The 26,280-nt window shown below is 44.4% G+C and overlaps 6 protein-coding genes across 10 annotated transcripts in view; 5 read left to right on the top strand and 1 right to left on the bottom strand.

The window, feature by feature from the left end:
* The window catches only part of LOC109516317 (serine/arginine-rich splicing factor 10), a 4,790-nt gene extending 3,168 nt beyond the window's left edge, over positions 1-1,622 (top strand). Inside the window, exon 5 of the mRNA XM_019870780.1 lies at positions 1,612-1,622. Within this exon, the coding sequence (XP_019726339.1) occupies positions 1,612-1,622 (11 nt within the window). The remainder of the gene's footprint in view (positions 1-1,611) is intronic.
* LOC109516343 (gap junction alpha-9 protein-like) lies at positions 91-3,740 on the top strand. Its single transcript, XM_019870818.1, has 3 exons — positions 91-1,320; positions 1,612-1,882; positions 2,195-3,740. Exons 2-3 carry the CDS (start codon positions 1,640-1,642, stop codon positions 3,434-3,436), a joined length of 1,485 nt encoding a protein of 494 aa, XP_019726377.1. The 5' UTR covers positions 91-1,320; positions 1,612-1,639; the 3' UTR covers positions 3,437-3,740.
* A 634-nt stretch (positions 3,741-4,374) lies between these two features.
* On the bottom strand, positions 4,375-5,832 carry LOC109516348 (C-Myc-binding protein-like). Of its 2 annotated transcripts, none has more exons than XM_019870824.1 (5): positions 5,617-5,832; positions 5,379-5,454; positions 5,245-5,293; positions 4,756-4,870; positions 4,375-4,691 (listed from the first exon to the last, which is right to left on the bottom strand). In XM_019870824.1, the coding sequence occupies exons 1-5, from the start codon at positions 5,629-5,631 to the stop codon at positions 4,653-4,655; spliced, it is 294 nt and encodes a 97-aa protein (XP_019726383.1). In that variant the 5' UTR covers positions 5,632-5,832; the 3' UTR covers positions 4,375-4,652. The 2 variants fall into 2 exon arrangements, with proteins under 2 accessions (XP_019726383.1, XP_019726385.1); XM_019870826.1 differs by having other exon boundaries at positions 5,654-5,832.
* Positions 5,833-6,021: 189 nt separating this feature from the next.
* Positions 6,022-14,959, top strand: LOC109516342 (sialin). 3 transcript variants are annotated; one of them, XM_019870814.1, is made up of 12 exons: positions 6,022-6,145; positions 8,019-8,181; positions 8,364-8,608; positions 8,793-9,026; positions 9,879-10,053; positions 10,151-10,269; positions 10,375-10,536; positions 10,783-10,915; positions 11,019-11,166; positions 11,299-11,389; positions 11,466-11,617; positions 14,464-14,959. In XM_019870814.1, exons 2-12 carry the CDS (start codon positions 8,094-8,096, stop codon positions 14,489-14,491), a joined length of 1,575 nt encoding a protein of 524 aa, XP_019726373.1. In that variant the 5' UTR covers positions 6,022-6,145; positions 8,019-8,093; the 3' UTR covers positions 14,492-14,959. The 3 variants fall into 3 exon arrangements, with proteins under 3 accessions (XP_019726373.1, XP_019726375.1, XP_019726374.1); XM_019870816.1 differs by having other exon boundaries at positions 8,391-8,608; positions 14,464-14,954; XM_019870815.1 differs by lacking the exon at positions 14,464-14,959 and having other exon boundaries at positions 11,466-11,652.
* A 2,701-nt stretch (positions 14,960-17,660) lies between these two features.
* On the top strand, positions 17,661-20,784 carry LOC109516344 (elongation factor 1-alpha). Its single transcript, XM_019870819.1, has 8 exons — positions 17,661-17,792; positions 18,430-18,584; positions 18,834-19,013; positions 19,082-19,378; positions 19,452-19,602; positions 19,673-19,929; positions 20,017-20,251; positions 20,329-20,784. Exons 2-8 carry the CDS (start codon positions 18,441-18,443, stop codon positions 20,448-20,450), a joined length of 1,386 nt encoding a protein of 461 aa, XP_019726378.1. The 5' UTR covers positions 17,661-17,792; positions 18,430-18,440; the 3' UTR covers positions 20,451-20,784.
* A 132-nt stretch (positions 20,785-20,916) lies between these two features.
* On the top strand, positions 20,917-25,532 carry LOC109516345 (elongation factor 1-alpha-like). Of its 2 annotated transcripts, none has more exons than XM_019870821.1 (8): positions 20,917-21,021; positions 21,476-21,628; positions 22,116-22,295; positions 22,458-22,754; positions 23,137-23,287; positions 23,839-24,095; positions 24,185-24,419; positions 25,191-25,532. In XM_019870821.1, exons 2-8 carry the CDS (start codon positions 21,485-21,487, stop codon positions 25,310-25,312), a joined length of 1,386 nt encoding a protein of 461 aa, XP_019726380.1. In that variant the 5' UTR covers positions 20,917-21,021; positions 21,476-21,484; the 3' UTR covers positions 25,313-25,532. The 2 variants fall into 2 exon arrangements, with proteins under 2 accessions (XP_019726380.1, XP_019726379.1); XM_019870820.1 differs by having other exon boundaries at positions 20,918-21,021; positions 21,479-21,628.
* Positions 25,533-26,280: the final 748 nt, after the last annotated feature.

Raw genomic sequence — 26,280 nt, 5'->3', positions numbered from 1 at the left:
GGTGTTGTGTTTAAAACACATTTTCTTTTTGTGTGTTGTTTTTTTTTTTTTTTTTTTTTTTTTTTTTTTTTTTTTTTTTTTTTTTTTTGTCTCCCCCCCTCATCCTGATGGGGAATTTTGTGGACAACGGTTTTATTTTTTATTACAGATTTCCTTTTATTTTCTAAGTCTTACACTTGCATAAATTTTTTCTTTGCCAAAAGTACAGCTTTTTTTTTTTTTTTTAAGTCCACTCAACGCTGTCGCCCGTTTCCGAAACACCTCCTAGGACTTGATGTGTTTGGAGCTGTTAGCTTCGCCTCGTTGACTCAGCAGGAAGTTTATTGGGGTGTTTTATTCGTTTGTTTTTCCGGTGCCGTTTGTTTTTCCGGTGCATGTCTTTTGTCTTCTGTAGGAAGAAGCTATTATTTTCGGAAATAAACTGTCGCTTAAAGGAAATGACGCATGTGCTCACTTTGTTGCCAAAAGTCACGTTACCAGCATTTATTGAGCCATGTTACATATTTTCCACTAGTTATCCGAAAACTTAATTTTCAGCTGATCAGAATTGGCTGTAAAAGTTTAATGCCCGAAGCCCTAAAGTCCTTTTTGCCACCACGTGGAAATGCCATAGAAGGGCTAACGAATAGCATCAATGTGGATGTGCTCTAATGTATTCAGCAACGCGTGAACCGGTCAGCGTGAACCATTACATTATCGATTTTGTTTTTTATAAATGGGGACGGGTGCAACGCGGTTGAGGAAAGGCGGGGGCGGCTTGATCTACATTCCCGGCGTGCAAGCGGCCATGCATGAAATGGGACGCACTCCCATCGAGCGAAAAGATGCATTGATCTCACAGGGTGTTGGCATGTTTGACTTCAATAAGGTTCATTTTCACTTCAGATACTTTTATCATCCTGCAGGGGGGGGGGGGGACAGTTAAATTGCATCAGAAACTGAGTGAAGCTCTGGAGCTATCTTGAAGGACCAGCCAAATGTCGTGTTGCATCAGGTGGACATTTGAAGTCCCCGCCCAAGCTCCCAACTAAATTTGGGAGTTCGAGGTGGAGGCCACGCAACAGAACATACATGTGTTGCATGTGTTTGGAGTGTGAGAACAACGCTGCGAGGGAAATGGCAACAGAGCTTTGGCGCCATCGATCAGCTCTCCAACTCTGGACGAAGGGTCGCAGAGGCTGAAAGGCATCATTAGCTGTTTTCGGTTTGCAGCAGCAGCAGCAGCATCGCAGCCCGGACATGTTTCGGTTTCGGTAGCACTTTAACTTGGAAGGGGAGGAAAAGGCCTTTGCAGACCACATTTCATAACCAGGATGAAAGGTTAGTGTCATTCTTAAAATTAACCTTTTGAATTATCATATCTAAAAGAATTGTTAGGGTTGCTACCTTTCATTTATAAACAAGCGAACAACTGTAATGTGAAACATTGATGGGAGAATGAAAATGAGCATCGTTAGCATGTTCCCGTCATTGTAAACTTTCAAACAATTGCCACTTGAACAAACTCGGAACAGCAACAGCCGTAAATTCGGACGTGCCCGCCAAATATGTTCAGAATCCAGATATGAGTGCTTATAAATCTATCATGCTGGGTCTTTTGATTCCTTTCAGATCTTCTGTAATTAAAAACGAATCGAAAATGGGCGACTGGAACTTCCTGGGCGGCATCTTGGAGGAGGTGCACATCCACTCCACCATGGTGGGCAAGATCTGGCTGACCATCTTGTTTATCTTCCGCATGCTGGTTCTGGGCGTGGCCGCCGAGGACGTGTGGAACGACGAGCAGTCGGATTTCATCTGCAACACGGAGCAACCCGGGTGCCGCAACGTGTGCTACGATCAGGCCTTTCCCATCTCGCTCATCCGCTACTGGGTCCTGCAGGTGATATTCCTTCTTTTCTAGATACCGGAGGAAGTTTCTCGGGGCGTTGAGTTGATCGCACCTGGGCTGCTCTGTTTGTCTTCGAGAATGTTTCGCCTCTCGTCGGAAAAGACTTCAGTTCATGCAACAAGGCTTGCTCAAGTGATACATGGGGGGGGGGGGGGGGGGTGCCTCCAGCTTGCATCTTAACTTATTCAGTCTGAGCCAATTCTAGACCAGGTCTGAAAAGACGTTTAAAAACGTCTTTGGGAGTGAATGAGTGAAATAATTTGCTTCAGTGCTTCTGATAAGTTGTTTTTTTCCATTCCACAGGTCATCTTTGTTTCCTCGCCCTCGCTCGTCTACATGGGCCACGCCATCTACCGGCTCCGCGCCCTGGAGAAGGAGCGCCACTGCAAAAAGGTGGCGCTGCGCCGTGAGCTGGAGTCGGTGGATGCCGAGTTGGCGGACGCCCGGCGGCGAATCGAGAAGGAGATGCGGGGGCTGGAGCAAGGCAAACTCAACAAGGCCCCGCTCAGGGGTTCGCTCCTGTGCACCTACGTGGCGCACATCGTCACCCGCGCCGTGGTGGAGGTCGGCTTCATGACGGGCCAGCTGCTCCTGTACGGGCATCGCCTGAGCCCGCTCTACAAATGCGACCGACAACCCTGCCCCAACGTGGTGGACTGTTTTGTGTCGCGACCCACTGAGAAAACCGTCTTCATGGTCTTCATGCAGGTGATTGCCTGCATTTCCTTGTTCCTTAGCCTCCTTGAGATTATGCACCTGGGCTACAAGAAGATCAAGAAAGGCATTTTGGACTACTACCCCCATATCAAGGAGGAACTGGACGATTACTACGTCAACAAGTCCAAGAAAAACTCGGTGGTGCACCAAGTGTGTGTCGGTACCTCGGCGGGGGGCCGCAAGGCGACCATCCCCACGGCACCAAGCAGCTACACCTTGCTGCTGGAGAAGCAGGGCAACGGGCCCAACTACCCGCTCCTCAATGCCACGTCTGCCTTCGTGCCGGTCCAGGAGGACCCCGATGTCAAGCTAGTGGGCTTGAAGGAGACCAAGGAGGGCGTCCCCAGCCCCACCGACCAGAACAGCAACAACACGAGCAGCGAAACTCGCTCGCCACCCGCTGACAAGGACGTTGAGGAGCTGGACTGCGCCGACTACCCCACTTCACCCGACCCGGTTTCCACCGCCACTCTTCCAGTCATGGCCCGAAAGTACCGGAGACCGAGTCCGCAATGGAACTGCTCCACGGTTCTTGAGGGCAACACCTCGGACAGCGGCAACTCCTACCAGGGCGGCTCTATGAAGCTCCGCGGAGGAAGCGGAAGCGGTAGCGCGGGGCCTCGATCCAGGAACCTGCTCTCCAAGTCGGACAGCGTGAGGAGGCCCGCCAGGCCCCAGAGCCCGGACTCGGGCGGCGATGCCAGCTCGGCATCCCGACGTAGCCAGGATAGCCCCAGCCCCACCGCCTCCTCCCCCAACCGGCGGGTATCGGCGACCAGCAGCGGCGGTAGCAGTTGCAGGCGAGCGCCCACTGACCTGCAGATTTGACGCGCCGCTCTCTGACATTTTGTGACAGGCCATAGTGGGAAGTAATGAAATACAAATACTTCATGACTGCACTTGAGTAGATTATTTGCATGTCTCTACTTCGGTATTTATTTTTCTCAGTAAGAAAGCAGTGGTGGTAAGTAACACAGTACTCATACTTTGTTACATGACTGAAGTAGATTATTCATGTAGCTGTATTTGAGTATTTATTATTGCATATAATTCACTACAAAGGGCGGCCCGGTGGTCTAGTTGTTAGCGCGTCGACCTCACAGTGCAGAGGTCGTGGGTTCGACCCTGGCTCCAGCCTCCCTGTGTGGAGTTTGCATGTTCTCCCCGGGCCTGCGTGGGTTTTCTCCGGGTACTCCGGTTTACTCCCACATTTCAAAAACATGCATGGCAGGCTGATTGAACACTCCAAATTGTCCTTAGGTGTGAGCGCGGTTGGTTGTTCGTCTCTGTGTGCCCTGCGATTGGCTGGCAACTGGTTCAGGGTGTCCCCCGCCTACTGCCCAAAGACGGCTGGGATAGGCTCCACCCCCCCGCGACCCTTGTGAGGATAAAGCGGATCGGAAAATGCATGGATGGATGGATTCACTGTAAAAAGTTATTTCCTGCGTTTTACTGCTGTACTCGAGTACATTTCAGAATCTGTATTTTTTTTTTTTTTTTGCCTTTACTGAAGTACAGGAGTTCAGTCAATACTACTTCTATTACCATTGTATTATTTATTTTTTTTACAAACACAAATATTTCAACTTAAGTACATGGCGTGAGTACTTTTTCCACTTCTGGTGACAGGTGACACTTACCCACCCACAATGCACTGCTCTCAAGCCCTGAGGGACTTTGAAGGGAGCGGCCGGGAAAGTCAGACTCTAATCTATAATGTTTGAGGCAGATATTACATAAGCAGCAGGAACGAAGTCAATCTGTGAAACTTATTTTTTTTAATGTTCTTTTGCCGGAACCTTACGGAAGTTTCAAGTGCGATCAACAACATCTGAAATGAATTATTAGTCAATAAAACCATTAAAGTGAAAATTTGTAAACCGTCACATGAAACAGTGTTTGCTAAGCTTTCTTGAGCTACGACAAAAATCTTATGGCAAACCATCCAACAAAAAAAAGTCATCTCGCTCTCTTTTCATGGGTTAAAAAACGATTTCATCTCTACTGTACTTTTTTGTTTATGCAATAAAGGAACGCATCCCTTCTACTCGGCAGCTTCAGGTGATGGCTCATACTGCGTCAGCTGCAAAACAAAAAATAACATTTGGAGAAAAATGAAGAAAAATTCATGTTTAAAAAATGGTTACCTTCCTCCTCAGGGTCTGGTTCTCTTCCATGAGAAGCTGATACTTTTGTTGCAGCTCAGCTTTTTGAGTGGCAAGAGCCTCAGACTCCTGTGCCATGATGTGACGCTTCAAAAAACTATGTTCGACAGATGGGGTTCAGGTTATAAACATATATATTACTTGCTCGCGCATACTTTTAAGTTCCATATTTAATTAAATAGACACAAACACATGATTCTGTCCTTTTCTTATCAAAGTTAGTGCACCAGATAAATACAAACTAAATAGAATAACAGGGTGCAAGAGACACTCATCTTAAACATTCTGGCTCTTGTTCTGAAGAGTCAATGAAAATTATATTTTTCTATAAAAGGAGCCAAGTGTCAATATTCAGTTTATTGCAAAAAATACCCAACTCATATCTGTTGACTCTTGCATTTTAAATATTTTTCCACTTTCATTTATGCTTGGATTTTAATAAGGTAATACAGTAGTGGAAACAAAGGATACGCCATGGCATTTTCAGGTTTATCAGAATCACTGTAGAGTGCTGTCATTGCTGTGAAATGTGATACAAAATGCACATCATTTAATTTCACATTTTAACATGATTTTGAAATGTTTCATTGACTATGCCTACTTACCGTTTGTCAAGGCGTCAAGGAGCCCACTTTGTTCAAGATATCTTCTAAATTTTACTCTCTCCGACATTATTGAGCCCTTAAAAACAAGGAAAACTTTGCTTAAATATTTGTGAGAAATGTTTGCCAGTGTCCCACAGGCGCGGAGCGCACGACAACAGACGCGTCGCCCCGCAGTCTCTTTGTTAGCGTCTTTTTTTTCACAGTGTATTTGTAACAAATGACTGAACCTTGAACTAACCTTTTTGTGTGCCATGAAGAAAGTTCACTAATTCAACTTTCAGGAAAAAAAATTGACGATTTTAGGAACAGGCTCAGTTAGGTAATTTGCTTCAGGTTACGACGCACGCGTCGCTGTAGCAACACATGACCCCTGTTCCGGTAACTGGTGATTTAAAAAAAATATATTTTTGTTCTGTTTTAAATTAGGTGATTAAATTCCTGGATTGCTATGAATAAAGAACGTTTTTTTTCTCTTTTTTTTTTCCAAATAGGCCTGTCGCATCCAAACGCAAAAGTGAGCGCGATTGATCAACGCTAATCATTAGACCTGACTTATGAAGGACCTGGATTCCAGTCTAGCCATTTTGTAATCCTAACAGTTCGAAGATCTACACTTCCGCAAACCTTCTGACACGTCATCGTTCATGTGACTTCCTTCACATGAACAAAAACAGCACCACAGTCAAAAATGTTTTCACAGAACGACGAGGAGAAACGGTGCGTCTAAAAGTTTATTTTCTTCTTGGAAAGTAACAACTAACACCAGGGTGAGTTGTGACATTTTTTTCCCCCATTTGTCATCGTTCAAAATAATTGAATTGCGAAAACACAGCTAGGTTATTAATACATTAGCTACAAGCGTTTGACGTATTTTTTTCCGACTAAATGAAACCAGGCACGATTACTATAACTAAATTGGTATTATTTGAACGTACAATATTTATGTAGTCATATTAAAAAAAGGCTCCTCGAATTGTCATTGCACGATGGCGGGTTGTATGACTTGGTTGTCAAAACATTAGCATGAAAATCATTATTGTTTTCAAATTTAAGGAAAGGACCCAACTTCTTTGGTTGAGGAGATCTGGCAGCCGACCTGAGTAAAATTCATTGACTTTCAAACAGAAAGAATATTTGAAACGTTACCCATAGGATTAAATCGATGGATTTAGGTGGTCTCTGTTATGGCAGTACATTGCATTTTTTTTGTCAATTTGAAAAAAAAAAAAAATTTGAAAATTGTTTCATAATGTAGTTCCTGGAAATGTCAGATGTGTGTTTTTGAGTATTTGTCGAGCCAATATTTTTTTTGGTGTGGCGATGCAGAAGTAAATAGTAGGACTTTCCATTTCACACCTTGTGACAGCGAAGATCCACATTCAAAACATTCTGAAATTAATCCACGAAACATTGTTGAGAGTACTTCTGAGTACTTTCATAATAGAAAGTCATTTTTGACACCAGTGCTTGATTATTTGCTTTAGCCTCATTAGTTCTGATGTATAAAATCAAATTACAGTCAGCTATTAATCTTGCCAGGATGACTTGTGAGCATTATGACCCAAAGCGGCATTACAGTGCATTCATTGCCCCAGAAGACAGAATGACGTTATGCCTTACATTGCATGTTTTTTTTTTTTTTTGCATCGTAGCCACAGCTTCAAAATGGCCTTTGTCCCTCAAGCGAACTGTCACGCTTCCATGAACTTCACCGGAGAACTTCACATGCCTGTTGTGAAACTGGCTATATCTAATCGGCTCTGTGACCTGCTAGAACAAAGCAAACAGGGGTTATCACACTTTGTACACAGAAAAATTGACAAAAAGCAGCTCATCTTCACGGGATCTTTGTCAGAACTGGTCATACCACCTTCTGACATGCCAGCATATGACTGTAAAGTGAATCTATAAACTCCTGCACCTTTGCAATTCCGCCCCCCCTCCCCCCCCAAAAAAAGAGCTCTCGGCAATTCGTGTTCAAGTGCAACTTGATACGGCACCACACATTGAACAACATCTGGTGTCTATGCAGGTCACAACATTAGGGACACCTGCACATGTCACCCTTAGGCATAACAAGGGTAATAATACAAAAACTGGCTTGGTGGCACAGCCAGAAATGCTTTGCAATGTGATGTTTGGCCGGCTTGCTTCTGAAGTAGTTCCCCAAAAAAAAAAAAAAAAAAAAAAGTATCAAGAAGCCATGCCAGAAAAGACTCGGGAAGTTTCACTTTTTAACTTTTTGTCAATTTTTCCAGGCGTTCTGTTTTTGGGGGGTGGGCTGGTATTTTTCTTCCCTTCGCAGCAGGAAATTTGGTTGGTTGGTTAGTCGAACCACAAAAAAAGTCCCGAAAAGCTATCCCTTGAAAGACACAAGAAAACTGAATTTGACCATTTTTTCAGCCATCATTTCTTCTTGTTGAAAAAATTTATTTATATATATATATATATATATATATATATATTAATACAAAATATATATATTATATATATATTTTTTCATTGAGCCAAATAAAGAAAATACAATCATACGCTTCTGTCACCCATTTTGATTTGTTTGCATTTTTTCCACCGTCATGTGTTCAGCTGACATCCTTTTGCTGACTCTTCAAATGTCTTTTTTTTTTCCCCTTGTTTCAGCACACACTCACACGCAGGCACACCATGGTTCAATGACTCCATTCTTCTTCGCGCCTCCGTGCTCAGCAGGCCGCCATGGCGCATCCAAATGGCAGCTACTCCATCAACTCCGCGCTGTCAGACGAGTCCGAAGACAATGAGCCGCTCCTCCATGATGTTACAGGTGGGTTTGCTTTTTTTTTTTTTTTCCCCAGGGTCAATGTGCAGTCCCAGATTGAAACAAATTAATATAATAAATAAATCTGTGGAAGTAGTATTTTGGATTTAAGTGTCTTTATTTTAAGTGGTAAAAGAGGGGTGGCTTTGGGAACATTGTTGACGTTATTTTTATCTATTATTTTTAAGTGAAAAGGTCCTCTGCTCCTTTCTCAGTTCCTCCACTGTGCTGCTCGGCCCGCTTGAACTTGTCCATCTTGATGTTCATGGGCATCGCCGTGGTCTACGGGCTGCGCGTCAACCTCAGCGTGGCCATGGTGGCTATGGTGAACACCAGCGAGACGATCCCGGGGCTCAACAGGTCCACGGTGCCCATGTGTCCACTCCCCAGTCACTCGGACAACACCAGTCAGGCGCTTGAGCAGCCCGAAGGGGTAAAGACTGAAGATCAAAACCAAACTGTGTCATCGTGCTCCATTTACAGTCTTCGTCCTTCAATGCTTATCCTGATTCTTACTTGTCCATATTTTAATTATGATAGTACTGTATTTTTTTTTTTTTATAAAGTACCACCATGTAAAGTACCATTTTTTGATCTTCTTTGACGTCCGTATTCAGACGCCGCAGTACCCGTGGGATGCGGAGACTCAGGGCTGGCTGCTGGGGGCCTTCTTCTTTGGCTACCTGTGCACACAGATCCCGGGGGGTTACCTGTCGGGACGGTACGGTGGCAGCGTCTTCCTGGGTTTCGGGGTGCTGGGCACAGCCGCCCTCACGCTCCTCACACCTCTTGCGGCCAAGTGGGGACCCTACTGGCTGTTTGCCCTCCGAGCCCTCGAGGGACTGGGCGAGGTCAGTTTGGCTTTTTAAAAAATTATTTATTTCATTCATTCATTTTCCAACCCGCTTATCCTCACAAGGGTCGTTGAACCCAGCACCTCTGCACTGTGAGCTCCTTGCACTATTTATTTACTTATTTATTATTATGATTATTATTTTATTTTTTATTTTTTTTATAAACATGCACCATCAAAGTGGACATCCATCCATCAATTTTCTAATACGCTTATCCCCGCAAGGGTCGCGGGCGTGCTGGAGCCAATTCCAGCTGTCTTCGTGCAGTAGGCGGGGGACGCACTGAACCGGTTGCCAACCAATCGCAGGGCACACACATACTAAAAAGAAAGTTCATGGAGAGACAAAAGCCCCAGAATGTATTCGTTAATTTTTTTGTTTGTTTGTTTGTTGGTGGCGGTCGACTGGTTAGCCCGTCAACCTCACAATGCAGAGGTACCGGGTTCGATTCCAGCTCCGGCCTTCCTGTATGGAGTTTGCATCTTCTCCACGTAGGTTTTCTCCGGGTACTCCGGTTTCCTCCCACATTTCAAAAACATGCATGACAGGCTGATTGAACACTAAAAATTGTCATTAGGTGTGAGTGTGAGCGTGGATGTTTGTTCGACTCTGTGTACCTTGCGATTGGCTGGCAACCGGTTCAGGGTGTCCCCCGCCTACTGCCCGAAGACAGCTGGGATAGGCTACAGCAACCCCCAAGACCCTTGTGAGGATAAAGCGGATCGGAAAATGGGTGGATGGATGGATGGATGCTTGTTGGTTGGTCTGTTATTATTATTCCAGTTTTGTTAGTTCATTCGTGGCAATAAAACGAATGTTTATTTGTTCTATTGTCGTTTGTGGTGGCAGGGCGTGACATTCCCGGCCTTGATGTCCATGTGGGCCCACTGGGCTCCGCCCCTGGAGCGCTCTCGCCTGATGTCACTGTCGGGCAACGGCGCCAACTTTGGTGCCTTCCTGGCTATGCCGCTCACGGGATACATCTGCCAAGCACTGGGCTGGCCCGCCGTCTTCTACCTCTGTGGTGAACTATATACACACACACACACACACACACGCACACACAGGTCCTGCAAGTCAGCGATGGTCGCTTCAATGTTTTTTTTTCCCTCCTCCTTCAGGGGGTGCCGGTTGCCTCTGGGCTGTCCTTTGGTTCCTCCTCGTGTCGGACGACCCCCGCACCCATCGGCGAATCAGCCAAGAGGAAAGAGATTACATCATCGCCTCCATCGGACATCAGGTAAACGCCAGACTTAGGATGCAATCAAGGCACGTTCGTGACGGGGGGGAAATACGTTCCAGAAAGTTTCATCCACGCACGCGTACAACATGTACGGATATTCAGGGAAGCAGTCACGGCTGGTCCGTGCCCGTGCTGAGCATGGTGACGTCTGTGCCGCTGTGGGCCATCATCATCACGCAGATGTGCTCCAACTGGTCCTTCTACACACAGCTCACCTCTCTGCCCACCTACTTGAGCAACATGCTGCACTTTGACCTGAAGTCGGTGGGTCGGGACCTTCTTTCTTCCGCACTAACTAGCTAGTTCATGTTAGTTAAAGCGATTAATTGATCGGTCAGTTAACTCATTCACTCCCAAAGACGTTTTTAAACGTCTTTTCAGACTTGGTCCAGAATTGGCTGGTACTGTATGAGTTAATCACTCACGCAGTAAGCGGATAGGTTCGTTGGTGACAAATGACTTGTTTACAATTCTTCTGCCGTCTTACACTCTCCGCGCGCTGGTCCGCAGAATGGCTTCCTTTCGTCTCTGCCCTACCTGGCGGCGTGGCTGTGCGCCACCCTGGCAGGCTTTGTAGCCGACCACCTCATAGAGAAGAAAGTGTTCAGCGTCACCACCGTACGGAAACTCTTCACGGTCACAGGCAAGCACCGCAACCTATCCGTGAGCTCAGATCCGGCCCAGAAGTGCAGGATTGAGGAAACATGGAGTAACACGAATCATTTTGCTGACTTAATGCTCTACAGGCATGTTGTTTCCTGCCGGCTTCCTCCTGGCGGTGGCCTACTCAGGCTGCAGCCACGTGCTCACCATCGCATTCTTCACACTCACGTCGGCCACCGGAGGCACCAGCGGGGCGGGGGTCTTCATGAACCAGATCGACATCGCCCCGCGGTGGGCCTCGCACAGATGCGCAATTATGCTATGATTACGTTCATTCGTTTTAGAAAAATTTGTCATATGATAAGTACACCATGATTTTTCTTTGACAATTTCTGACTCGCGCATGCGTTTTTCGCCCTGCAGATACGCAGGGTTTCTCCTGGGAATCACGAACACATTCGGGACCATTCCCGGAGTCATTGCCCCCATCGTGACGGGATATTTCACCAAGGATGTAAGAGAAACTCCCCAGTCGCTCGTTTTGTCATACAGCCGGCGAGTGACGTAATTCTGACATTTTCACCGGTCAGCACACCATGGAGGGCTGGAGGAAAGTCTTCTGGGTTTCGGCCACCGTCAACGTGTGCGCCGCCGTCTTCTACATGCTGTTTGGAAGCGGCGAGGTTCAACCCTGGGCCATCCCAGAGGACGAAGCCAACGTGGACGAGGGGAAGAGGACCAGGTCCGTGTCTGCTTAAATGGGAGGAAATTCTGCACTTAAATAGCAACAGTAGCATGTAGGGTTACGCTTTAAAGCTTTCTTTTTTAAGTGGGATATTCAGGATCTTTTTATTTTCTTTTAATTGTTTTGTTTTGTTGTTGTTGTTTTTTTTTTTTTTTTTTTTTTTTTGGTTTTTTTTTTTTTTTTTTTTTTTGTCGTCGTAATGTTGTTTTTATATTCAACATTTACGCACCGGTTGGTTTTAGATGGGGAGATAGGTATAAAAGAGGAGGAAAACAGGTTTTGAGTAGCCAGGCGATGGAACAGTGGGCACAACAAAAGTGAAAAGTGTTCTCAAAACAACAGCTCACCAGACTGTTAAGTTTAACTCAATCAGTGGGCAGGTTTTTTTGGGGGGGGTGACGGAAGCAGTCGTCGCTGTCGCAGATGCCAACCTTGTTTAATTAGCTGAATGTGTGATGCTGCAACAGTTGTGTCTCACTTGGGTGAGTTGTGTCTGAAAGGCGCAGGCGAAAACGCTGGATTTATAAGATTAATATCATGGATTACCATTATTTTAATGGTTTGTTTTCTTAACAAAAGTACAGTTACAGAGGTAAAGGCTCATTTAACCTGTTGACCAAATGAAGCACTTTTTACACATACGCACACACAAAAAAAAAAAACAACAACCACAAACTTGATAGTATTTAAGCATAATATGTTTTTATGGCAACTTTTAGGGGGGTGGGGGTGAATGAAACAAAATATTGAAACGTCAAAGCACGTGTTCAGTTATTTATTTTACTTGTCCGTACCACCAGCTTGAATTTTTCACCATTTTCATGTACCGTATTTGTACCTTGTTACGCAAGAAAAAAAAAGTTTTTCATGGACAGAATTTAAATTAAGATTAAAAAAAAATGAAGCGTTTCTCACATTTGCACCATTTTGTGTTTATTTTCTTTTCCAGGAGCTATTAAGAGTCAATGAATAAATAATAGAGCACACCAAAGCCTACATCAGTAACATGAGTGGAGATTTTTTTTAATTACTTCTCCGAGTTACTTTTAGGCATCCTTAGTTCACTCAAGTTAAAAGTTGCTATGTAAAGCCAAACTATTGTCCAGTGAATCCCTGAATACAAACGTACGTCCTTTTATTTATGGCCAGCAGATGGCACTAGAAAAACTAACTGATCGGCGACCAACAATGACCTGAATATTTAAGATCGTATTTAAAATATAAACACTTCGTCCCAAGTATACCACAATTACTAATTACTCGGTACTGTACCTACAATCATTCGGTATTTTTTTTTTACTCCATTTATAAAATATGTTGAGGGAACAGAAGGAAACAAAAACCAAAACGGAGTGGTGGCACCTTACCATCGGTGTTTACGAAATTGATTATTAGATTCAATTTATATGTTAGAATCAATTTTTAAAAAAAACAACATTGTGTTCCTCAACGATTTTTTTGGAATGTTGCCTCACAGTTGCCGTCGTTTGCATCAGCCGGTTGATGACCGTTAACCCGGAAGTACTTCTTACATCACAGCGGTATCGCTTGCAAAATGTTTCCCTCCTGTTGACGTTGTTCAAATCACTTTTTATGGCATTTGTTTTGCGAATCATGTTTTTTAATACACATCACCTCACCTGGTTTTGACTTTTATCGATGTTTTAAAGTTACAATTTAAACATCAAGAATAAGTTTAAACATGTCTAATGTGACAATGATGTGAAACACAATATTAAAATGTACTTCCTACATCACAGCGGTATCGCTTGCAAAATGTTTCCCTCCTGTTGACGTTGTTCAAATCACTTTTTATGGCATTTGTTTTGCGAATCATGTTTTTTAATACACATCACCTCACCTGGTTTTGACTTTTATCGATGTTCTAAAGTTACAATTTAAACATCAAGAATGAGTTTAAACATGTCTAATGTGACAATGATGTGAAACACAATATTAAAATGGAACATGTGATCTCGATGGTTAGGATTATCCTCTTTTTATTTTTTACATTTTATTGATTTGCATTTGGTTTTGATATAAAGCATTTGGGGCAAATACTTTTTTTTAGTCAATAGGTATGATTGCGTGTACCTTTAATCATTATTTTAAGCAGAGGTCAAGAAATGTGTCATGTTGAGTTGTTTCACTCGTCAGTTGAGTTTCAGGCATTGTTCGGACAAAGCAAAAAGGCCTCAGGGTAGAGGCTTGTCATACCAACAGAAAGACACCCCACACAAGTCTTTGCTCTTGTGAGAAAACCAAAAATCTTAACCAGACTTTTATTCGCTTGTTGTTCACCCTTTTACACCTTGGACGTAATGATGCGTGTGGAGGAGCGAGTGCTTTTGTCGGCTGCCAACCGGCCAACTTTTGCAAGTACAAGCGACTGTTGCAAACACACCTTATTTGCATCAACTGTTCCCAGATGCTGTTTGCATAGCACATGCTGGCACCCTAATTGCGTTGGGGTCCACCGTGAAAGTATCATGAGGACCAATATTGAAATCTATTTGCCATTTGTTATATTTGAACTGGATTCACTCTGTTGTCTACTCTGGCAATGCAATACCCGCAGTATCACTCAAACATTTATATTATCGTATGTCACACTGACTTCCGACGAAAAAAACATACGTTTGATAAAATACGTGCCTGCTTGACATAGCTGGCAACAGTCTACACAGGATAGTGCGATAAAAACAAACAAACAAAAAAACAAAACAATTTGAACAGGGTTGTGTCGACTTTGCTATCCATTGTCAATCTCTCTCTCTCTCTCTCTCTCTCTCTCTCTCTCTCTCTCTCTCTCTCCCTCCCTCTCTGTCTCTCTCGGTCAGCAGTTGCTTCCCATCTCCTCTGTTGCCATGACAACCGTTCATACCAGTGACTCATCTGAGCGTCCGCCAGTCGGCTTCTTGACTCACATTTTTACCTCGTGCCACGACCCGCCTCTGGGGATGTGATGACTAGCCTGAATTTCCATAACGTGTGTGTTCACGTCTCAGAAGTTTGCTCCACATTTTAAAGCCTGTTTTAGGGCCGACTCGAACATTAATCATTGGCACTAGTTTGAATTTGTTTAATTCTGAACATAATTATCCTTGGGTTTTTTTTTTTTTTTTAGCGCTACAGGTTATAGTTTTGAAATCGTTTTGCTTGTTCTCATTTTTTAACCTGGCATTTGAAGAGGGAGGGTGTACACTTTCTATATCTAGAGTGCTAGGTAAACTTGCACGTTTTTAAACTGGCAGTGCAGATGAGCATTGCCGTTTGCAACATAATACAGTAGATATCAAAACATGACAAACCTGTTTCCCCCCTCCTCCCCCACTCACTCTCCCGAGAAGCCCCAGAAACATGGCGCCCCACCATCCTGGCAGGAGATTTAAATGACAAGTCGCCACTCATCCAGACAACAGTCGTGCAGTGTTTTTTTTTTTAATACCTGATACTGTACCTGAACTCAATTCACAAGTGCCTCCACCTCAAACCCAATCAACGCAGCCGTTAAAGTCAACGACCGCATCCTTAAAGCAGCTTAAAGTCCATTCCAATGCAAATCTCATCCGCAGTGATGTCATCATCACCCTATTGTGTTCCTTTTGTGTACATGAGAGTATTGGTTATATAGTGGACAAAAAATGTGCACACCCCTGTTCAAATACCAGGTTTTTGTTGTGTACCTTGGATGTTTTTCTTTGTCTGGAAATAACTGTTACAAATGGGAATCAATGTTAACACGAAACCTTTCAGGCTTCTGTGTGAAACCAACCAAAAATGTTCGGAAAGGCCTTCTACAACAAATGAACTAATTTCAAAACAAATTGACAAGTGTGTGCTGACTCCCATTTAGCATGTGTATGAATGTGATCAGTGAATTCTAAACACAACCAGATCTGCAGTCTTAAGAAGGTGTGCAAACTTGCACAACCACGTCATTGCAATTTTTACATCTAAGAGACATTTCAATTGAGTTATACAAAAATATGGCATAAAAACAGGGATGAGTATACTTTTTATGTTCATGCGACCATTGTGAGGATAAACGGACCAGAAAATGGATGTATGATATATATTATTATTATTATTATTCATACATATCTGCTGTGTTTATTTCCTCACCAAATGCATAAGTGTACACAATTTATGGATACTACACAGTTCTTCAGCTAGATCACTTTCTCTCTCTCTCTCTCTCTCTCTCTCTCTCTCTCTCTCTCTCTCTCTCCCTCCCTCTCTGTCTCTCTCGGTCAGCAGTTGCTTCCCATCTCCTCTGTTGCCATGACAACCGTTCATACCAGTGACTCATCTGAGCGTCCGCCAGTCGGCTTCTTGACTCACATTTTTACCTCGTGCCACGACCCGCCTCTGGGGATGTGATGACTAGCCTGAATTTCCATAACGTGTGTGTTCACGTCTCAGAAGTTTGCTCCACATTTTAAAGCCTGTTTTAGGGCCGACTCGAACATTAATCATTGGCACTAGTTTGAATTTGTTTAATTCTGAACATAATTATCCTTGGGTTTTTTTTTTTTTTTTAGCGCTACAGGTTATAGTTTTGAAATCGTTTTGCTTGTTCTCATTTTTTAACCTGGCATTTGAAGAGGGAGGGTGTACACTTTCTATATCTAGAGTGCTAGGTAAACTTGCACGTTTTTAAACTGGCAGTGCAGATGAGCATTGCCGTTTGCAACATAATACAGTAGATATCAAAACATGACAAACCTGTTTCCCCCCTCCTCCCCCACTCACTCTCCCGAGAAGCCCCAGAAACATGGCGCCCCACCATCCTGGCAGGAGATTTAAATGACAAGTCGCCACTCATCCAGACAACAGTCGTGCAGTGTTTTTTTTTTTTAATACCTGATACTGTACCTGAACTCAATTCACAAGTGCCTCCACCTCAAACCCAATCAACGCAGCCGTTAAAGTCAACGACCGCATCCTTAAAGCAGCTTAAAGTCCATTCCAATGCAAATCTCATCCGCAGTGATGTCATCATCACCCTATTGTGTTCCTTTTGTGTACATGAGAGTATTGGTTATATAGTGGACAAAAAATGTGCACACCCCTGTTCAAATACCAGGTTTTTGTTGTGTACCTTGGATGTTTTTCTTTGTCTGGAAATAACTGTTACAAATGGGAATCAATGTTAACACGAAACCTTTCAGGCTTCTGTGTGAAACCAACCAAAAATGTTCGGAAAGGCCTTCTACAACAAATGAACTAATTTCAAAACAAATTGACAAGTGTGTGCTGACTCCCATTTAGCATGTGTATGAATGTGATCAGTGAATTCTAAACACAACCAGATCTGCAGTCTTAAGAAGGTGTGCAAACTTGCACAACCACGTCATTGCAATTTTTACATCTAAGAGACATTTCAATTGAGTTATACAAAAATATGGCATAAAAACAGGGATGAGTATACTTTTTTATGTTCATGCGACCATTGTGAGGATAAACGGACCAGAAAATGGATGTATGATATATATTATTATTATTATTATTCATACATATCTGCTGTGTTTATTTCCTCACCAAATGCATAAGTGTACACAATTTATGGATACTACACAGTTCTTCAGCTAGATATAATCCTGCTGCCTATTTTCTCTTCCAATAATTACATTTTTAAATTTATTTACTTTTAAATGTTTTAAAGTCTTCTGTTAATGTGTTTAAATGTAGTCGGTACACTTTTTTTTTCTTTTTTTTTAGCAATTCTGGTAAGCTCCTTTTGTTTTATCTGCATTGCTTTGCTGTAATTGACTCTCATCTGTCATTTGAGATAGTGGAGTGTGTTTTACCCCTTAGTCCTCCTTATGGCAAAATATGCATTTACAAATATGATTCTCGGATGGAATCCCTTGATGCCAAGGGCCTTTTCAGCCCCATTTCACCCCAACATGTTTCTCGCCGTGAACTCAAGAAGTGAACGCCATGGTTGAGCATCCGGGTACTCGCGTACTTCACGTTTCATGCGTCGTGACATCACATTAACGCAGCGCAATTTGATTTGCTCGCCTCGAGGCAGAAGAGGGGGGGGTGGTGACCGGAAATCACGGTACCCACGATAGTATAAAAGCTGACGTCGAAAGACTTTAGTTCTCTTTCTGTTACCTGGCAAAGGGGCAGCAGCTTTGGCCGCGAAAACCCAGAAACACCGGTAAGTGGCCATTTTCAATGTCCTACTGCTTCGCAATAGGAGCTAGCTTTTCCAGCATCCTCCCATCAGTCTCCTGATGAAACCGTTATCTGGGCGTTTACACTTTTTTTGTATTACCTTGGCGGCGTGTTATATAATTAGCCGCATGTCAGTTCTAAAACCGAATTTAAACGAACCTCTACATTCATTCGGACTATTATCAAATGTATGCATCCTTCGATTCAGGATTGGTGTTAAACTAGCTTCCTCGGACTTTGATTACGAGAAGGACAAAGGGAGTGTCCTAAAATGGCCGCTCCTTTCTTTCCTTGTGCAATATGTGTCTTGAAGACTGCCACGTCTGCGCTTCTGTACCAGAAGGCATTTTGAATACCCTTTTTATATTGAATGGAAAATTACGACGTGGTATTCGAAACACGTGTCTGGTCCGGCCTGGGCCCCCGGCGAGGCCTGTTAGCATCGTGCTAGCCACTAGCTAGCCGTCTGGCTTGGCCTTATGATACCGGCGCGCTGAAGCGAGAAATTCCAACGAGTTAAACAATTGGTTTTACTTTTAATTTGCCGATTCGCATGTAGTTACTATAGGTTGCTTAAAAATAAAATTTTCGTCCTATAACCCCATAATTTATTTTAATAGAAACTACAACAATGGCCAAGGAAAAGACGCACATCAACATCGTGGTCATCGGCCACGTCGACTCTGGCAAGTCCACCTCCACCGGTCACTTGATCTACAAGTGCGGTGGCATCGACAAGAGGACCATTGAGAAGTTCGAGACTGAGGCCGCTGAGGTATTTTTTTTTTTTTTTTTTTTGCGCTGCAGTTACTGCACTCTTTCAAAATGGCGGCGCCAGCGTGCTCTCGCTGAGCGGTCGGTAAAAGGGCGTGCCCGTTTCTGCGCATGCGCAATGGGTTCTTAAATCTCCCAGAATGACTTTGCAAGATGCCATGGTGAAAACCCGTTCTGACTTTTTGTTGGTTTTTTTTTTGGGGGGGGCTAAAAATTATTTTGCTAAATTTATGTGGAAATGTGTTCTCAGATGGGCAAGGGCTCCTTCAAGTACGCCTGGGTTCTGGACAAGCTGAAAGCAGAACGTGAGCGTGGTATCACCATTGACATTGCTCTGTGGAAGTTTGAGACCAGCAAGTACTACGTGACCATCATTGATGCTCCGGGACACAGGGACTTCATCAAGAACATGATCACTGGAACATCTCAGGTAATATAAGGAATGCAAACTAAAGACCTTTACTTATTTCAGTGGAGTAATTGTCTTTGAAATTCCAGGCCGACTGCGCTGTGCTGATCGTCGCTGCCGGAGTCGGTGAATTTGAGGCCGGTATCTCTAAAAATGGCCAGACCCGTGAGCACGCCCTGTTGGCCTTCACCCTGGGTGTCAAGCAGCTCATAGTTGGCGTCAACAAGATGGACTCCACCGAGCCCCCTTACAGCCAGAAGCGTTTTGAGGAAATCACCAAGGAAGTCAGCACCTACATCAAGAAGATCGGATACAACCCCGCCACTGTTGCTTTCGTCCCCATCTCTGGGTGGCATGGAGACAACATGCTGGAGACCAGTGACAAGGTGAGAAGCAGGTGCCACCTGTAGGATTTGTGAATGATCATGAATGGAATTTTAAATTTGTATGTCTTTCTAGATGGGCTGGTTCAAGGGCTGGAAGGTTGAGCGCAAGGAGGGCAATGCCAACGGCACCACTCTGCTGGAAGCTCTGGATGCCATCCTCCCCCCTTCACGTCCCACAGACAAGGCCCTCCGCCTGCCCCTGCAGGATGTCTACAAAATCGGAGGCAAGAGGCGTGATGCCATTTTGTTCGTAACTCTAATGAATTGGCAGCAACAAACCTACTGTCTGTCCAGGTATCGGAACAGTGCCCGTGGGTCGTGTTGAGACTGGCATTCTGAAACCTGGCATGGTCGTCACATTTGCTCCCACCAACTTGACCACTGAGGTCAAATCCGTGGAGATGCACCACGAGTCCCTCCCTGAAGCCGTCCCCGGCGACAATGTCGGCTTCAACGTCAAGAATGTGTCTGTAAAGGAGATCCGTCGTGGTTACGTTGCAGGCGATAGCAAGAACGACCCACCCAAGGGTGCCGATAACTTCAATGCTCAGGTGAGCATCCTGCGTTGGGATTGAACCTGATGTGACCAGTTGGCACATACTAAATTTAAAAAAAAATATATATATATCCCCCTCTAGGTGATCATCCTGAACCACCCTGGCCAGATCAACGAGGGCTATGCCCCCGTGCTGGACTGCCACACAGCTCACATCGCCTGCAAGTTCAAGGAGCTCATTGAAAAGATCGACCGTCGTTCCGGCAAGAAGCTTGAGGACAACCCCAAGTTTGTCAAGTCCGGAGATGCTGCCATCGTCAAGATGATCCCCCAAAAGCCCATGGTGGTGGAGCCCTTCTCTGCTTACCCTCCCCTTGGTGAGAGCTCTGACACAATCTGGTAGACACAGTTGCATGTGACATTTCTAACACTCCTCCCCCTGCCATTTCCCCAGGTCGCTTTGCTGTGCGTGACATGAGGCAGACCGTGGCCGTTGGCGTCATCAAGACTGTGGAGACCAAGGAAGTGAGCGGGAAGACAACAAAGGCCGCAGAGAAGGCCCAGAAGAAGAAATGAATGGTCGTGCAGGACATCCAGCAAGGGGACGTGTGCCGACAGCAGCTGGCCACCCCTTCTTCCCCACTCTCCTCGCCCCACCCCGGATCATCTCTGAGGCACAGCTCTCTGCTCAAGGACTGGCTTATGCTGATTAAAACTCATCGCAAAAGTTTTCGCAGGAAAAAAGGAACTTTGCGGCTTTGTCAGTCACCCGAATCACATGATGGTGCCGGTGCCTCTTATAAGATTTGAAAAGGTTTAGAGGTATATATTGGATGTTCAAATGCCACAAAATTGGATTGCAAACGAAAGCTGCTGGTAACTAATAAAAATGTATTTGAAAAAAAATGGAGACCGCTTGTAAACTTGTTTTTCTGCTCAAGGACCTTGGCGCTTAACTGTGAGCATGTTATTAAGCCAGTTACTCAGGTATGTATGTCAGTCTGGCCTATGACTCCGGTTACTGAAATGATGACAGGTTAGGGGACTTGACTCCACCCTGTTCCCATGTGTATAAAAGCCTCAGGTATTTCCGGCTCTGTCTTTTCACCCATTCAGACCCAGGTGGACTACCTGTTGCCTTTCACAGGTTGGTAAGATTCTATCCACACAATCTGAATTCTCAACTCGCTCCAATGGAAGAAGTGTAAAATTTTGTGTATCAGTTGGCAACGTATTTTAACATGACTACAAGTAAGTTGGGAAATTCTCTTGACATACTGAATTAAACATTTGACATCGAGGTCCGAACCGTAGTTTGTGGTCAGAAAGTTTTCTTTTCTGTCGGTTATGTTCCCATCCACATGCGCGCGCCGGCGCCGCCACCGCCGCTGTGTGCGAGCACCAGCTTCAGTTCGGACGTGACAATATGGCGGCGGCTCAACATGGAGGCAGAGCACGTGATTTACAAAGGCGTGGCCTCGACTGAGAAATGACGAACCGAATTGACAAAAGCATCGATAGACATAAATGTTGGGTTGGCTTCGTTTAACAAACATGACTCGGAGATTAATTACTAAAAGTGATCGTTCTTTCTCGGTCAGTAGCTCAAAATGGCCAGGGAGAAAATCCACATCAACATCGTGGTCATTGGCCACGTCGACTCCGGGAAGTCCACCACCACCGGTCACTTGATCTACAAATGCGGCGGCATCGACAAAAGAGCCATCGAGAAGTTCGAGAAAGAAGCCGCCGAGGTTGGTAGTCATCTTCCCCCCCCCCCCACCTCTCTTTTCGTGCTGCTTTTCATTTCCTGGCTGTTAGTGCCACCTACTGTTGTAACTCGAACTCTACACCATTGTATGATTGCGAGCTACAAGTGAAACTGTACCTAAATGTAATCTAGCAAGTAAATGTAGCTCAGAAACTGCTGCCACACCTAACTTGGTGACCAAAACGAAAAGTGTAAAGGAAAGCCAGAACATCTGAAGCTCATTTGGGGTTGGTCTGAGGGCATTAAAATGTTGGCAGTTTTGGGCTAACTCAAGATGAATTTGGATGTGGTACGTTCATTCTGAACATAACCGCATCCCGGCTATAGGAGGGTGTGCATACATGTGCAAACACATTTCAGTTTTTTGTTACCAACCCCTCACCATTTTTCAATTTTTTTGTGTCCACTGGACGTAAACAATTACCACTGAAATTTACAACATATAGTAAATGAGATTCCCCCTCCCCCAGATGGGCAAGGGGTCCTTCAAGTACGCCTGGGTGCTGGACAAGCTCAAGGCCGAACGGGAACGCGGCATCACCATCGACATTGCTCTGTGGAAGTTCGAGACTGAGAAGTACTACGTGACTGTCATCGATGCCCCTGGACATCGTGACTTCATCAAGAACATGATCACTGGCACCTCTCAGGTACTTTGAAACATCAACACACATGCGTTGTGCACTGTTGACAGTGTTATCCATACTTTATAATACAACACTTTGCTTGACTGTTAGCTTACATCATGATTCTTTGGTACAACACTTTACATTTGTTATATTATGTTGACAATTGATTTGAATGAATTCCAGGCCGACTGCGCCGTGCTGATCGTCGCTGCCGGCGTCGGCGAATTTGAGGCCGGTATCTCCAAGAACGGGCAGACCCGCGAACACGCCCTGCTGGCCTACACCCTCGGCGTGCAGCAGCTCATCGTTGGAATCAACAAGATGGACTCCACTGAGCCCCCTTACAGCGAGAGCCGCTACCAGGAAATCACCAAGGAAGTCAGCGCCTACATCAAGAAGATCGGCTACAACCCCAAAGCCGTTCCCTTCGTCCCCATCTCAGGATGGCACGGAGACAACATGCTGGAACCTAGTGATAAGGTGACGATTCGCCCGCACTCGTGAGTGACTGCCAGCCGGTATGCAAATTTGCAAAGCCTGAAATGTCTTAATAATTCGATATATTTCCTAATGTCTTAAAGATTTTTTTTTAAATATATAGTAAATGGCACTCTATCATGCAACATTTTTGGTTTCAACTCAGTGCACATTGTGCTGCTGCTTGTTCGCTGCTGCGTAGAATATATTACAAATATAGCCGCTGTGTGTTTTTGTTGCTTTCTTTGTTTGATCAGATTTCTTTCAATTCGATTTTGAGACGTCACCAATTTGGAATAAGGTTAAGAAAAAGTATGGAATTGCAAAAAGTCAAACGTGTCGAAAACTGTGTGGTTGTAACTGTGACATTTGTTTGTCTCTGTAGATGAGCTGGTTCAAGGGCTGGTCAATAGAGCGCAAGCAGGGCAATGCCAATGGTCGCACCCTGTTCAATGCTCTGGATGCCATCCTCCCTCCTGAACGTCCCACCCAAAAGCCCCTCCGTCTGCCATTGCAGGATGTCTACAAAATTGGAGGCAAGTATTTCTAATGTCTCATCTTCTAAAACCAAATCAACAATGGCTGCTTTCTTGATCCAAGGCGTACATTTTAAAAGATAAAACGGCGTGCCACCAAACAAAAAAAAAAAAACGCCACAAAAAATATATAGTGTTCACTATCCTTTCTGTAGAACATATCCTCAGCTATTTGCATATTTTTGTGTTCTATCTGTAATGCTCCAAGATGCCAACAACATGGCGCAAAGCCCAGCCGGCCGGAACGTCATCATTGGTGTCAAGGAAGTATGTTAGAGTGGTAGTGAGTTGGGCTGTGTTATTTCCTATCCAGATTCTTAACACAAATTCATGGAACACAATTGGAGGGTCGCGATGTCGGACAGTAATAATAATGATAATATATAATTTATTAAAAAAAAAAGGAAGGAGGGGGCGGTGGAATGACCTGGGAATAATTTTCCAACCCCCCAAAGTTGCACCCGGCAGACCCCTACGAGACTCCAGTTTGGTGAGATGCTTAACGAAGCTTATGAGAGCATATGCTAAGCGCCTCCCGCCCCCCCGCTCAGGTATCGGAACCGTCCCCGTCGGCCGCGTGGAGACCGGCATCCTGAAGCCCGGCACGGTTGTCACCTTCTCTCCCACCAACCTGACCACCGAGGTCAAGTCCGTGGAGATGCACCACGAGGCCTTGTCCGAGGCTCTGCCCGGCGACAACGTCGGCTTCAACGTCAAGAACGTGTCTGTGAAGGAGATCCGCCGCGGGTTCGTGGTGGGCGACAGCAAGAACGATCCTCCCATGGGAGCTTCGAATTTCAAATCTCAAGTGAGTCAAAAGAAAAGTTTTGTGTTTATCTTTTGTGTTCAGTAGATAATACCCCGTAACCTCATCTCCGCATTTTTTTCTCGTGCAAGGTCATTATTCTGAACCACCCGGGCCAGATCACCAGCGGCTACACTCCTGTGCTGGACTGCCACACCGCTCACATCGCTTGCAAATTCACCGAAATCCTTGAGAAGATCGACCGTCGTTCTGGCAAGGTGCTGGAGGAAAACCCCAAATCTGTCAAGTCCGGAGACGCCGCCATCGTCAACATGACACCAATGAAGCCAATGACGGTGGAGGCTTTCTCTCAGTACCCACCCCTTGGTGAGCGCCCTTTGGCAAACCGCAACGTGTTGGCACAGGAAAACACTATTGAAAACGTGACACCCCCCTCCCCCATCTAAAAATATTCCAGAGTCTAGAATTAACAAAAAAAGAGGAATAAATTGTCCGCCTTGTTTTTACTGACCATTTTACATTTGTTACCTCCTGACATAAATGGCATACAGATGATTTTATTTTGAAAACAAAAAAGCTCCTAAAGTGCACATGTACATACACATGTGGTAATGATTCTCTGTAATTTCTCTGAACATCCCAGGCTGAATTTTGAGCCTCATCCTCAATACAAAGATCTTCCCTTCTCATTCGAGAGAAATCAATCAATCTTCAGGATTAGACAAAACTCTAGAGCCATATTGTGGCATGAAAGGGCCATAAATGTATCTCAAATCACCAATCATCATACTTCATTGCAATGAATTGAAATGCCATCAAACTATTGCAGTTTCTCACACATTTTTTTTTTGTACATATATTTTTTTTAATAAATCAACGCAAACTCAATTCAGTGGACATTGTGTTACTCCTACTGGTGTTTTGGCCACGTGTGGGTAGTATAATACAGACATGATTTTACACGGATAAGGTCAAAATTCCTCAGTAAACCGCTGTAATAGTAGCCATTCTTCAGAGGATAAAGTATATCCCCCTGTGTGAGGATTGTTATATTTTGTAAAAATGCATTCAAAGACATTTTTAAAGGGTAATAATGCTGCAACCGGAAACTTAACACACCCTTGCTTGTCATTGCAGGCCGTTTTGCCGTGCGGGACATGAGGCAGACGGTGGCCGTCGGTGTCATCAAGTCAGTGGATAAGGCCCCTCCCACCGGCGGGAAGGTCACCAAGGCCGCACAGAAGGCACAGAAAAAATGAATCGGCATCATGCGGGGTGCGCAACAGAAAGTCGCCGGCGTGTCCTCCAACTGGCCGTTTTCTCCTCTGATCAGTTCGCTCCTCAAGGACTGGCTTCTGCTTATTAAAAATCACTGGAAAAGTGTCCGTAGGAAAGGAGGACATGCCTTCCTTTTTGGAATAAATGCAATCTTACTGTTACATTGAAGTCAGAAAAATAAACACATGATGTGTGACCAAATCAAGCTTCTCTTCTTTGTCCGTTCTAAGGGAACATATTAGCACGTCTCATCATTTGCAGTCTGTTAACCAGTGTATGAATATATATCGAATTTTCAGACGACTGGCCGAATCTAATGTCACCAATACCTTTCAATAGCATGAACACAGACTCAAAAATAAATGTTCATGTCCCCCAATAGTTGTTGAGCATCCTTGGGTCTCTTGAAAGGAGCTACCCGGAGATAAATCCGAGACATTCTTAAATCTGAGCTGTTCTTGGTAACATCCATCAATAATATAGATACCGTGTGCACATAAACAGAAAGGCAACTTGTTGTTGGAAAGATGCTAGTCTGATTGCAGACTACTGTTGAGGTGCCCTTGAGCAAATTATGATACAGTAAATATTCATACAAAATGGGAAGTGCAATACTGCTGACCAATTCCAAAATGTTCAGTATTTAAAACTGTAGATATGATTATAGTTAATTCATAAATTCACATGAATCGCAGGGCACACATGGACAAACGAGCATTCGCACACATCGACAATCACACCTAGGGACAATTTTTGACTCAGCATGACTCAGATCTGATCTTAGTTTTACTGTTTGGTGCCTTCTACCATCTTTGTTACTGATTTATAGCTTTATTGTTGTATATATGTTAGTTGCTCCATGTACAGCACTTTGTATGCAGCGATGGCTGCTTGAAAGTGCTCTATAAATACAGTTGAGTTGAGTTATATTAACCTGCCATGCATATTT

The sequence above is a fragment of the Hippocampus comes genome, unplaced genomic scaffold (assembly GCF_001891065.2).
Source record: "Hippocampus comes isolate QL1 unplaced genomic scaffold, H_comes_QL1_v1.1 scaffold35, whole genome shotgun sequence".
Taxonomy (NCBI): domain Eukaryota; kingdom Metazoa; phylum Chordata; class Actinopteri; order Syngnathiformes; family Syngnathidae; genus Hippocampus; species Hippocampus comes.
The sequence above is the reverse complement of the archived record's forward strand: the minus strand, read 5'-3'. Positions and strand labels throughout refer to the sequence as shown.

What these genes read in the sequence shown, in the direction of transcription:
- LOC109516348 (XM_019870824.1), bottom strand. An exon ending in CCTTGACGCCTTGACAAACG is followed by an intron (nt 5,294 to 5,378) that starts GTAAGTAGGCAT and finishes CACATTTCACAG; the next exon opens with CAATGACAGCACTCTACAGT. An exon ending in ACCAGACCCTGAGGAGGAAG is followed by an intron (nt 4,692 to 4,755) that starts GTAACCATTTTT and finishes TTTGTTTTGCAG; the next exon opens with CTGACGCAGTATGAGCCATC.
- LOC109516343 (XM_019870818.1), top strand. Translation starts at nt 1,640, where the DNA reads ATGGGCGACTGGAACTTCCTGGGCGGCATCTTGGAGGAGGTGCACATC. An exon ending in TCCGCTACTGGGTCCTGCAG is followed by an intron (nt 1,883 to 2,194) that starts GTGATATTCCTT and finishes TCCATTCCACAG; the next exon opens with GTCATCTTTGTTTCCTCGCC.
- LOC109516342 (XM_019870814.1), top strand. Translation starts at nt 8,094, where the DNA reads ATGGCGCATCCAAATGGCAGCTACTCCATCAACTCCGCGCTGTCAGAC. An exon ending in GCTCCTCCATGATGTTACAG is followed by an intron (nt 8,182 to 8,363) that starts GTGGGTTTGCTT and finishes ATTATTTTTAAG; the next exon opens with TGAAAAGGTCCTCTGCTCCT. An exon ending in GAAACTCTTCACGGTCACAG is followed by an intron (nt 10,916 to 11,018) that starts GCAAGCACCGCA and finishes AATGCTCTACAG; the next exon opens with GCATGTTGTTTCCTGCCGGC.
- LOC109516344 (XM_019870819.1), top strand. Translation starts at nt 18,441, where the DNA reads ATGGCCAAGGAAAAGACGCACATCAACATCGTGGTCATCGGCCACGTC. An exon ending in TGATCACTGGAACATCTCAG is followed by an intron (nt 19,014 to 19,081) that starts GTAATATAAGGA and finishes TTGAAATTCCAG; the next exon opens with GCCGACTGCGCTGTGCTGAT. An exon ending in GGATGTCTACAAAATCGGAG is followed by an intron (nt 19,603 to 19,672) that starts GCAAGAGGCGTG and finishes CTGTCTGTCCAG; the next exon opens with GTATCGGAACAGTGCCCGTG.
- LOC109516345 (XM_019870821.1), top strand. Translation starts at nt 21,485, where the DNA reads ATGGCCAGGGAGAAAATCCACATCAACATCGTGGTCATTGGCCACGTC. An exon ending in GGATGTCTACAAAATTGGAG is followed by an intron (nt 23,288 to 23,838) that starts GCAAGTATTTCT and finishes CCCCCCGCTCAG; the next exon opens with GTATCGGAACCGTCCCCGTC. An exon ending in CTTCGAATTTCAAATCTCAA is followed by an intron (nt 24,096 to 24,184) that starts GTGAGTCAAAAG and finishes TTCTCGTGCAAG; the next exon opens with GTCATTATTCTGAACCACCC.